At 45.2% G+C, this 11,533-nt stretch overlaps 1 protein-coding gene across 2 annotated transcripts in view; it reads left to right on the top strand.

Moving 5' to 3' along the window:
* The window catches only part of DET1 (DET1 partner of COP1 E3 ubiquitin ligase), a 30,964-nt gene extending 19,922 nt beyond the window's left edge, over positions 1–11,042 (top strand). The window contains exon 5 of one of the 2 annotated variants that reach the window (XM_045813063.2): positions 8,791–11,042. In XM_045813063.2, coding sequence (XP_045669019.1) covers positions 8,791–8,881 — 91 coding nt within the window. In that variant the 3' untranslated portion in view covers positions 8,882–11,042. Of the gene's footprint in view, positions 1–137; positions 791–8,790 lie in introns of those variants that run through there. The other variant, XM_045813062.2, reaches the window with a different exon arrangement.
* The last annotated feature ends 491 nt before the right edge of the window (positions 11,043–11,533 follow it).

Raw genomic sequence — 11,533 nt, forward strand, 5'->3', positions numbered from 1 at the left:
TTCTGATAACCTGGGGCCGATGTAAGAGGAGATATCATAAGATTAAATAATGAGTTGCTGCATTTCCGTGCTGTGCAGATTTCAAGGTGGTGGTGAACATCTGTACCATCTTCTCTTTCTCTCCTTCTTCTGTTTAGGTTCTATGCCCGGGACTCTGGTCTGCTCAAGTTTGAGATCCAGGCAGGCTTACTGGGCCGCCCCATCAACCACACAGTGCGACGCCTTGTTGCCTTCACCTTTCACCCTTTTGAGCCTTTTGCTATTTCAGTGCAGAGGACTAATGCTGAGTATGTTGTCAACTTCCATATGCGACACTGCTGCACATAGGTGCCTCACCAAAGCCCAGTTATCTGGTCTTCCAAGACATTGCCCCCTGTTTATCTCGGTGGACTCTGAAGCAAAAGCTCCTGACTGCCAGCTTTGTTGGTTCCAGACTGTTATACCTCAGATGGGGAGGGCCAAAGAGAGGAGCGAGGGTGGCTCAGCCTAATGGAATTTTTATCATATCCAACTACTGATTGATTGAAAGTCCTCTGGTCTTTTCCCTGTGGGAATGTCCAGCATTAAGTCCATTTAATTTTTGTCTTATTTTGTATTTTATTGCTATGAAGATGAGAGCATTACCCCATTCCCCCTTGGCGTCTGTTCTTTGGCATTATGGTGTGCAGTCTGAAGCAGGATGTCTTGTTTCCTCACGGGAACTGTGTACATCCTTTCCACGTAGCTGACAACAGGGCTGTCTTTATAAAAAAAAGAATAATAATAAAGCCTTGGTATTTTCTTACTTAAATATATCCTGTTTGATGATTGCCTTATGTCCTGATCTCACTGAATGCTTTTCACCTCCGTGGGTTCCAGGAAGGACTGTGAAAGGCACCAGAGGCCATGGCTGCGGTGGCCACCCTTGGGAGAACTTAGTGGTGTGTGCCAGCATGGAACACCGTTCTCTGCCAGGACTGTGTCCTTCCCTGGGGTTTTGTCCTGGTAATTGTTACAGCTGGAGGAACTGGGCATAATTGCGCATTGTCATGAGAAAGCATGCTCCCATCTGTACCATCTGTGTCATGCGGGTGGAGGAGTGAGCAGTTCTCTTTGGCCACAGCAGATACAAACGCTGTGTAGCACGTACAGCAATTGGGAAGGGAGAGCTGGCAGGCTCCTGGCGTCTCTAAAGAGATCAGATTGGTTGTTCCTGGACGGCCAAGCCATCACAGCTCCTGCAGACACCTGCTGGGCCCTAGCCGACCTTCTGTACGGTCTCAGCCAGGGTCCCACAGCCGCCTGGTCAGGCTGTTTAGGTTTCTTCTGCATAATGTAGCTACCGTTCATGCAGTAAGCTTGTTCAGTAACGTCTGACTTTGAAAGCAGCCTCGAAATGTTGGGTTTCAGAGTAGGTTGTGAAAGGTGGATTCTGTATCCCTCTGACATCCCTTGGGAACATGACAAATGTGGTATGAGATGCTGAGCCCCACTAAAAGCAGTTCAGCTCATTTCATCATCTTCAATATTGAACAGCTAAATTCATTCTCATTCAGCATTCAACACAGGATTTGAGCACCTAGTATGAGTCAGGTAGATGCTGTGCTATGACGTGGAGGATGAGGAAAGACATAGAGAATTCGAATGCAGAAAGGCAAAAGCCCCCATAGCGGTTGTCTGGGGACGGTGGAGGAGGATGGAGGAGATGGGACCGTGTTGTGTGAACCAGGGCAGAGGACAGACGTTTCAAGGAGAGCTCCAGCATGCCCAGAGGAGTAGAAGCATGAAGAGGGCTGTTGGGGTTGTGGAATGGTCAATAACAGCTCTGCGGCACCAGCTTTGGGGGAGGCCAGGGGAATGTGGCCAAATTGTGATGGAGAGTCTTGTGTCTTATGGTGCTAGGGTTTTGTGCCGTGGAAGACCTAATCTGCATTTCACAAAGACCGTGTTTAGCAGTCCGGAAGATGGTGTGGGGGCACTGGAGACTGGAGGGAGGCCGACAGGGCAGTCGTCATAACCCAAAGGAGAATGGGAGGGTTAGGATGACATCCCTGGGCGTTGGAAGGGTGAAATACTGAGGCATCCTCCTAGATTCTTCATAGGTCATAGCAAAATCAGGGTCGCACAGCAGTCACATGTTTGTGGGGCTCAACAAATCTTTGTAGACGCACCTTACCTGCAGCTTTGTCTTTGCACCAGGTCACTCGATAGCGCCTGAGGGACTCGCAGTGTGGAAATAGCACAGAGTGTGAAGTCACTTGGGCCTCAGTGTGAATGCCCGCCTTTCTGCCCATTAGCTGTGTGACCCTGGGCCCATTTCCTCACCTTTTTGAAGCTTAATTTGTACTTTGCTCCACCTTACTCCTCCACTCTCCTGGTCGTAGCTTTCATCACGTCTGACGACTGAGCAGTCCTCATATACCTTTCTTGTCTGTGAACTCTCCCACTGCCTGGAATTGCTGCTTAACCCCTTCATTTCTCTTCACAACTCCTCCTCCCATTTCTCATGATCACCTTGCCCCCTAGTCCATGCCAGAAATAGAAACAATCAGGTGGGAATTCCCTTATCTTTCACCACATCAACCGCATGACTTGGCGTGTGTATTCCTTCCCTGCCTTTCCTCCCGAGTGAAATAGCCCTGCTTCTACAAAAGGCTAACTCCTCCTCCACTTGCTCACTGAATCCTGTCTCTTCTTGACTTCTCAGTGTCTTCACTCCTGCGATGATTCTTTCCCGCATCTTCCTCTTGATAGGTCATTCCTTGTCAGCGTGTTAGATAACCCCTAGGATCTTCTTTCTTTAAAACCTCCTGCTTTGGCCTCTTTTTCCCTGTTAGTTACCACTAACATCTCTCTGTTACTCTTCACAGAAAACATTCTTGGGAGGGTTGTCTAAATTAAACGCTGTCACCCACCACGTTCCATTTGTCCTCCGCCTGCTCCACATGGGCCTCAGTCCTCCCGCCCCACCGAAACTGCTTGTCTCAGCACCAGTGACTCCATGGTACCAATTGTGCACTCACCTCTTGTCCCTCTCATACTCAGCCTCCTGACATTGGGCATAACTCATTTCTCTCTCGATCAAGAAACACTCGCTTCTCTTGGTTTCCAGGACAGTACGTGTTTCTGGTTTTCTTACTGCCTTGCTGGTTGTTGCTTCTTGGTCCCTTTGCTAGCTTCTCCTCTTTGGTTCTACATTTAGATACTAAGGGCCCCAGGCCTTGGCCTTGGAATCTCATTTCAGTTCCTCTGTATGTAATTTCTTTAATTGATTTCTTCCATTCCCCAGGTTTTAAATTCTAGCTGTATGCTGATGAGTCTCAAAATTATAACTCTAGCCGTGACCCCTTCCTTGATGTCCAGATTCATATATCCCGTGGCTAACATGATATCTTCATTTGAATATCTAATAGGCATTTCAAAACCAGCACATCCAAAACAGTGCTCTTGGTTCCCACTGCCCCCCCCAACCTGTTTTTCCTTCAAGAATTACCATATGGCTTCAGTGTCTACCCATTTACTTTAGGCAATCACTTAGGAACTATTTCCAGTTTTCCTTTTTTCCATCCCCTCCCTCTCCGCACACCACCCACACCTCTGATTTCACTCTGGGGATGTGCCCTGAGCAGTCTAAACCAATCATGGTAATCCCATACTCCTTGTTAGTGACCAGAACTAGAACTAGGTCAAGAGCAGTCGGCAGAAGGGATTAGTTTACGAATGTCATGTGACTTAAAACAGGTCAATGGTACTATGAGGTACAGGTTTCTGGAACTGCTGGGGGAACATTTCTCTTTAGAAAATGTGAGTGAGGAGCCACGTAGCCCATGGTTCCACTATCCACCACCCATGATCCTATTCAAAAAAGAGCCTGAGGACAAAGCTGACCTGGAGGGCAGAATGGAGAGGAAAGAACCTGACCATAGATGATATAGTTGGTCGACTGGATCACACGGCCTTGAAACCCACCTTATAGCTGGATTTCCAGTTCTGTGAGACAGTAAGTTTCCCTACTGTTTAAGCCACTTCGAATTGGGTTTTTTGTTTCTTATAATTGAAAGCAAATTAATAGATGCAAAGAGGAAGGCAGGTCCCGTGAGGAAAGAGTCATGAAATTCCTGCTGGCTGGGTACCTTCTTAGATTGGGTTTGAAAAAGCCCCATTATGATTCCTGTTCTTGGATTTCTGTAAGATTCTTGGCTCTCCTATAGCCCTATGCATCCATATCTCGGATGGCCTCTTATACTGGAAATGATGTAACTAAAATGAGAAAGCATTCAGCTCATGGAGCACTGGACCCGTATGAAGTTCGCAGTCCCTATGTGTTCATGTTAACTTTGTTTCTAAAAGATTTAAGGCTGCTCTCAGTAAATTCTAGTGCCTTCTCTCTACAGATGTCCAGTGAATCTCAAGAATCTTTGGAGAAACAAATTCTTTGGAACCAAAATGTTTAAGAAAAGCAGAGACTTCCAGGGACATATCTTTCAGATCTAGATACTTCCCTGAAACTCTCTCCTCTCACCCCTACTCTGCAGGGGCTGGCATGTCAATGATCAGTTCCAAGCTACTCTGGACCTTTGAGAGAAAGGCTCCATTTACATTTAGCAAAACCTCTTTCATTCAGAGTCCTTGTAGAGAAGCACAGTGTAAATCAGTGAAAAGCCTAAATTAGATAATTTTTAAAAGAACGGTAGCTTCATTATTTTCAAGTACACAGAGTAACTCCATCTCAGCCATGAAGTGTTCCTTTGTAGAAGCCCTTAGAGACTTTTCCTTAATGAATGGATTATAATTATTGGTAATCAGCATAACAGTTCTCTGCACTACGTGCTTTGAAAAGAATTGAGCATATTAAGTGATTCTGATGTTCCAGAGGGCAATTTTATTTACAACATTCATCTGCTCAGTGTATACCCTTTATAGCTATAAGCCTCTGTTGTTTTAAAAAAAAAGAAAAATTCTAAAGACTCTCTCCATCACACGACATTTGATTATCAGAGGCAGAAATAATGCAGAAGGAGAGAGATACACAGTAGGACTCGTTCTTTACCCGTGGTGTCCCAGCAGAACTCTGGGAACAGCTTAGCCTTGCGAGTGGGGCCAGGTGCAAACCCTGGGCTTCATAAAAGAGCTGAACTGAGTTCCAGTTTCTCTGTAAAATGGGGCTAATGTCTACTTTGCAGGGCTGATGTGAGCACTAAATGAGTATTAATTAAAGCTCTTAATACAGTATGTACTCAGTGAATGCTAGCTGCCTTTCTCTAGGTTTCTTGGTCTGTGTGGGAGGCTCATGCCTCTTTCATGTCACAGAGACTGCACCCAGCCCTGATAGTGCCTCTTCATTCCTTGCGAGAAACATGAGCTTGCCCCTTCTCCAGGCCCAGCCCCTACACAGGAGACCGGTGGCTTTTGAGGTGGTACCATTCTGCTGCCATGGCCTCTGTCCCCGGCATACCCATGTCTGAGAAGACCAGAACATCCCTGACCCTCTTCGCAGCCAAACACGTTGGATTAAAAGGAACCTTGTTTGCTGAGAATTTGTTGTTGATTGTGAACGTGTAGTAGGCATTTACTGTGGGGCCGGAAGCTATGTAAGCACCTTTTGTTGGAAGGTATTCCTTCATTTCGTGAATTCGGAGATGCATTTTTCAGGATTGGAGTGTATCTAATATCGGTGTCTTATCAGTGATGCTAGACAGTGACCGTGACGTCACTGCTGTTGTCACCTGTGCATGTACACGCTGGGTGTGCTCTTCACATTGTCGTCAGCCCTGCTGAGTAATATGCACTAGGGATACCACGTGTGTTAAATGTACGTGATATTTAAAATGTCTTCAAAAAGATTATACTGTGATTTCGTGTTGAAATGAAAGGTTATTTTATGTACAGAAAGGTACAGACGCAGAAGTGCGGTTAATTTTGGTATCAGGGAAGCAAAGGTTTGCCACTGCAGGAATGAATGTGAGTCCAGATATTTTTGCAAATCAGTAACCCTGGGCTTTTTGGAACTAAGAAAGAAAGCAAGGTAACCACTGGTAAATAAGGTTTTATGGACATGCTGAGAGTCGTGCACAAGAATTGCTTATCAAACACCAAGCAGGGCACATGAATGAAGGGAAAGCTATCACACGCCTTGGAATAAATGGAAGAAGTTTTAATGCAATGAGAGGCCTGGTGTGACCAATTCATGCAAAGCACGGGACTAATCATTAAGGTGTGAACCAATTTGTCAGGAACTTCATGCTGACTTTGAACAGAAGCTGATTAACTTACAGGGGCCACATGATTCCGAATAGGAAGAAGACGACACTAGAGCTGAAGTCAGATGAGAAATGCTGGTGACACTGGCTGTTCCTCAGCACACCCCTAATGCCTCTAAGTCCAGAAAAAGGCCTAAAATGCTCTTTGGATAAGTATATGTTTTAAGGATCCAAGGATTTGTTTTAATTCGACACACAGACATGGAAGTGACTCGTGAAGGAAGAAGTCTGTTTTACTTACAGGTGTCTAGATACAGGAGGTGCAGTGTGCCTTGCTTCCATGGGCAAGCACCTGGGTCACTCAGGAGGTAAGGGAGCCAGGGAAAATGTGGGCAAGAGCCTTGATTGTGGTTTCTTTTTCTTTTTTTTCTTTTTAAGAACTTTTTTTTTTAATTTTAAGATTTTATTTATTTGAGAGAGAGAGAGAGAGCATGAGCGGGAATGGAGGCAGAGGGAGAGGGAGAAGCAGGCTTCCCACGCAGCAGGGAACCTGATGTGGGACTCGATCCCAGGACTCTGGGATCATGACCTGAGCCAAAGGCAGACGCTTAACCCACTGAGCCACCCAGGCTGCCTTTATTGAGGTTTCTACAAGAAGGAACAGGCAAGGCAAGCTGAGTAGGTTTGGGATTGGCTAATGGGAGTATTCGGTGGACTCTGGAACATAGGGACTGTCCCTAGTTGTCTGATACCTGGCTCTGAGGTATTAGGGCAGCTGGATAGTGGCCCAGAGTGTAAGAGCACCATGAAGGAGGTGGTTGGGGTATTGGCTCTGGATTGGTTGGTGTGCAAATAAAGGCACACTCCCAGGTGTGCTATTTGGTATCTTTAGGAATTAGCTAACTCCCTATAGGGAGCGGCAGTCCCTATAGGGTCAGTGAGGTCCTAACATATCAAACCATCAAAAAATAAAAGGCATGGTTAAAACAGTATAAAATAGTAGTTCCAAGTAATAAGAAAGCATTGTCATGGTGTAATTATCTGGGTTCTTTTTTGTTAGTGTTACATTGTTTGTAGCCAGCCTCCAAGAGGCCCACCATGATCCCACCTCCTAGATTCATGCTGTTGTGTAGTTCCCACCATCACTGGATCTGGGTTGGTCTGTGTGACGAATACAACACAGCAGAAGTGCGAATGGGTCACTTTCAATCCCAGGTTATAAAAGGAATTTCAGGGCTAGACTTCTGCATCTACTCTACGCCCCCCCACCTCTTTGAATCACTCACTCGGGAAAACCAGCTGTCATGAGGATATCAGGTAACCTTCTGGAGAGACCCACTTGGCTTCTTGCTAATAGCCATGTGAGAGAGACATTTTGGAGGTGAATCCTCCAGCTTCTATCAAGCCAACAAATGAGTACAGCCTTAGGCGAAACCCTGAAGAGGAACCACCCAGGCAAGCCACGCTTGGTGCGGAGTCCGCCTGAGAGTCTCTCCCTCTGCCCCTCCCACTCATGCGTGCATTTTCTCTAAAATAAATAAATACATCTTAAAAAAAAAACAACAAAAAAAAACCCACCCAGCCAAGCCGCTTTCAGATTCTTGGCTCTCACAGATTGTGTGAGATTAATGGTGTTTTAAGCTGCTGAATTTTGGGGGTAATTTGTTATATAACAATATATAATTAACACACATAAATAAGAGTGCGTTTTGCAATGTAACACCTTGTATTTGAAAAATGCCATATTTTCCTCATTTTATAAATAGGGAAACTGATCTCAGAGAGACTATCATCATTACTAGTTAATGGCAGGTAGAACTAATCCAGTCTGTGTCAGAATCCACTTAAATCCTGGATTTCTATAGGTCTACACTGGTATTTTACTGACTACCAACAACATTAATAGGGAATTCTGATGTTTCTGTGCTTCTGTATCCACTCCTTCCCTTTCAGGGGGAACGACCAACAAAGGTATCTTTTATTAGAGGTTGAAAATATGTTCCACATATTTCTCCCTCTTCACACTAGTGTGTAGGTTGGCTTATTTGTTCATTTAGGATTTCAAATTTATTGAGGACCTACGAAGCGCCAGGAACTGAGAACATGAGAATTTGTAAGTCATAGGCTCCAACCTTTGAGTTTCTGAAATGTTTCCGAATGCAGCTACAACTCAAGAGATACTTCGGTTTCCTTCCCCAGCACTTCAAGAAAATGAGTACTCCGATAAAGCAAATCCAGTGAATGTTTTTGTTTACCTGTACATATATAAGCTGTATTTACACTATGCTATCATCTGTTAAGTGTGCAAAGTATTGCTAAAAAATGCTATCATCTGTGCTTTCAGTGGGTCAGAATGTTCTTGCTGATAGAGGGTCTTGCCTTGGATTGGGGCAATTTCTCAAAATAAGACAACAATGAAGTTTGCTGAATCCATTGACTCTTCCTATCACGAATGATTGTCTGTAGCGGGCAATGCCGCTTGATAGCCTCTTTCCCACAGTCGAACTTCTTTCAGAATTGGAGTCTGTCCTCTCAAACCCTGCAGCTGCTTTATCAGCTAAGTGTCTGTAATATTCTAAATCCTTTGTTGTCATTCCAACAATCTTCACAGCCTCTTCATCAGGAGTAGACTCCTTCTCAAGAAACCACTTTCTTTGCTCATCCACGGAAGCAACTCGTCACCTGTTCAGGTTGGATCGTGAGATCACAACAGTTCGGTCCCATCTTCTGCTCCACTTCTCATTCTAGTTCTCTTGCTGTTTCCGCCACATGGGCAGAGACTTCCTCCACGGACGTCATCCATGAGGGCTGGAATCAACTTCTTCCAAACTCCTGTTAATACTGACATACTGATATTTTGACCTCTTTCCATAAATCACGAATGTTCTCAATGGCATCCAGAATGGTGAATCTGGAAATCTTTCCAGAAGATTTTCAATTTACTTTGTCTAGATCCACCAGAGGAATTAGTGTCTCTGGTATCTATAGCCTTATAAAATATAGTTCTTAGATAATGAGACTTGAAATTACTTCTAGATCCATGGGCTGCGGAAAGGCTGTTGTATCGGCAGGTGTACAAACATCAGTCTCCTTGTACATCTCCGTCCGAGCTCTTGGGGGACTAGGCGCATTGTCAATGAGCAGTAATATTTTGACAGGAATCTTCTGAGCAGTAGGTCTCAACAGTGGGCTTGAAAAATTTAGTATACCATGTTGTAAACATAGTACTGTCTGGGCTTTGTTGTTGCACTGATAGAGCACAGGCAGAGTGGAGTTGGCATCATTCTTCAGGTGCCCAGGAGTTTCAGAACGGCACATGAGCACAGGCTTCAGCCTCAAGTCAGCAGGTGCATTCGCCCCTGACAAGACAGCCAGCCTGTCCTTCGCGGCTTTGAAGCCAGGCACGGACCTCCCCTCTCCAGCTGTGAAGGTCCTAGATGGCATCTTCTACAGAAGGCTGTTTCGTCCACACTGAAAATCCGTCGTGTGGTGGAGCCACTTCATGGATGATCTCCGCTCGATCTTCTGGAGAACTCGCCGCAGCTTCTACACCAGCCCTTGCTGCTTCACCTTGCAGTGTGATGTTACGGAGACGGTGTCTTTCCTTAAACCTCATGCGCCAACTCTGCTAGCTTCAGACTTGTCTTCTGCAGCTTCGTCCCCTCTCCACCTCCACAGAATTGAAGAGCATGAGGGCCTTGCTCTGGGTGAGGCTTTGGCTTAAGGGAGCGTTGTGGCTGTTGGATCTTCTGTCCGGACCAGTGAGATATTCTCTGTATCAGCAGGAAGCCTGTTTCACTTTGTTATCATTCACGTGTTCACTGGAGTGGCACTTTTAATGTCCTTCCAGAACCTTTCCTTTGCATTTACAACTTGTATGTTTGGGGCAGGAGGCCTCGCTTTTGGCTCATCTGGACCTTCAACACACCTTCCACACACCTTCCTCTCACTGAGCCTAATCATTTCTAGCTTTTGATTTAAAGTGAGAGATATGCGACTCTTTCTTTCACTTGGACACTTAGAGGCCATCGTCGGGTTATTAATTGGCCTACTTCAATATTGTTGTGTCTCAGGGATCAGGGAGGCCTAAGGAGAGGGAGAGAGAGGGGGGAACAACGGGTGGATGGAGCAGTCAGAACACACACAAAACAATTACATAACATCAAGGATCACCAGTCACGGATCACCCTAATATAATGAAAAACTTTGAAATATTGCACGAATTACCCGATGTGACACAGAGACACAAAGTGAGCAAATGCTATTAGAACGATGGTGCCAATAAATTTGCTAGACGTGGAGTTGCCATGTGAAAACGCGGTATCTGGAAAATACCGTTCTGTGAGGTATGCCTGCACTTCTCGCCCCATCTGTGAAAGCCAGAGGGGCCCTGGCGTTGCTCTGGCTCACCCATCGCACCATCAGTGACGCTGCCAGGTGACCAGTGTCTGAGTGCGGAGTTGGGAAGAAGGAGCCGAGGGGTGGACGGCTGTGTTGTGGGAGCCCACGTCTCCTCTGCATCTTGTTTTACTGACTCTGATGATGGAGTTCTGTCCTCCACCAGGAGCACTTACAGCGCCACGGGACAGCTGTCTGAAACTGCTGCCAGGCTCTGCTGGTAGAAGGGGGTTCCCGGGCCCTGTGCTGCACATCCCGTTCTTCCTGAGACCAGAGATGTCCTGGTCTTCAGCTACTGTTTCTCTTCCAAACTTAGTAATTAACTCCCCAGGATTAGGAGAGGAGACTGTCACTTAGCTTTAATTAATTGTTGAAAGAACAGAGAAGGGTCTATGTTTCTACTAAAAGGAAAAAAAAAAAGGGATTGGAAATATTCTGAATGGGGGAACGCAGAAGGAAAATAAAGGTGATTTTCAAACTCAGTTTCTTCTCCCTTGTCTTTAAAGGGTTTTTTGGGGGGTGAGGGGGTGTTACAAGGTTTTAAATCTGTCCTTAAGGAAGGATGTGTTACTCAGAATAAATTGCCTCTCGATTGTTTTCCAAGGTCAGTTGTTAATAAAAATTTTTTAAATGTCATTCTGGTTAAATTTTTAAAGAATAAACCTTCATCTGAAAAGTGTTAACTCAGGGTAGGTTACAGATAAAATTGAGGTAGTAGGTGGGCACGTTAGAATCTTGAGGGAAGTTTCTTTTGAAAAAACAAGTTGATATTTTTATTGGGAGAATGAAAAACTGTGTAAGTTTTCACATTACTAATTGCAGAGAGTTAAAAAAAAGTTTCTGAGAAGGTTATGCAGAAGACAAGGATTCATAATTGAGACACATCTCAAAACCTTGGAGGGACAGGAGACTGTCCTGGTTGTCAAATGGGGGGGGGGTGAGTTTTAGAAGATTGG

Source organism: Ursus americanus, chromosome 28 (genome assembly GCF_024610735.1).
Source record: "Ursus americanus isolate L20-20 chromosome 28, mUrsAme1.1.p, whole genome shotgun sequence".
Classification (NCBI taxonomy): Eukaryota; Metazoa; Chordata; class Mammalia; order Carnivora; family Ursidae; genus Ursus; species Ursus americanus.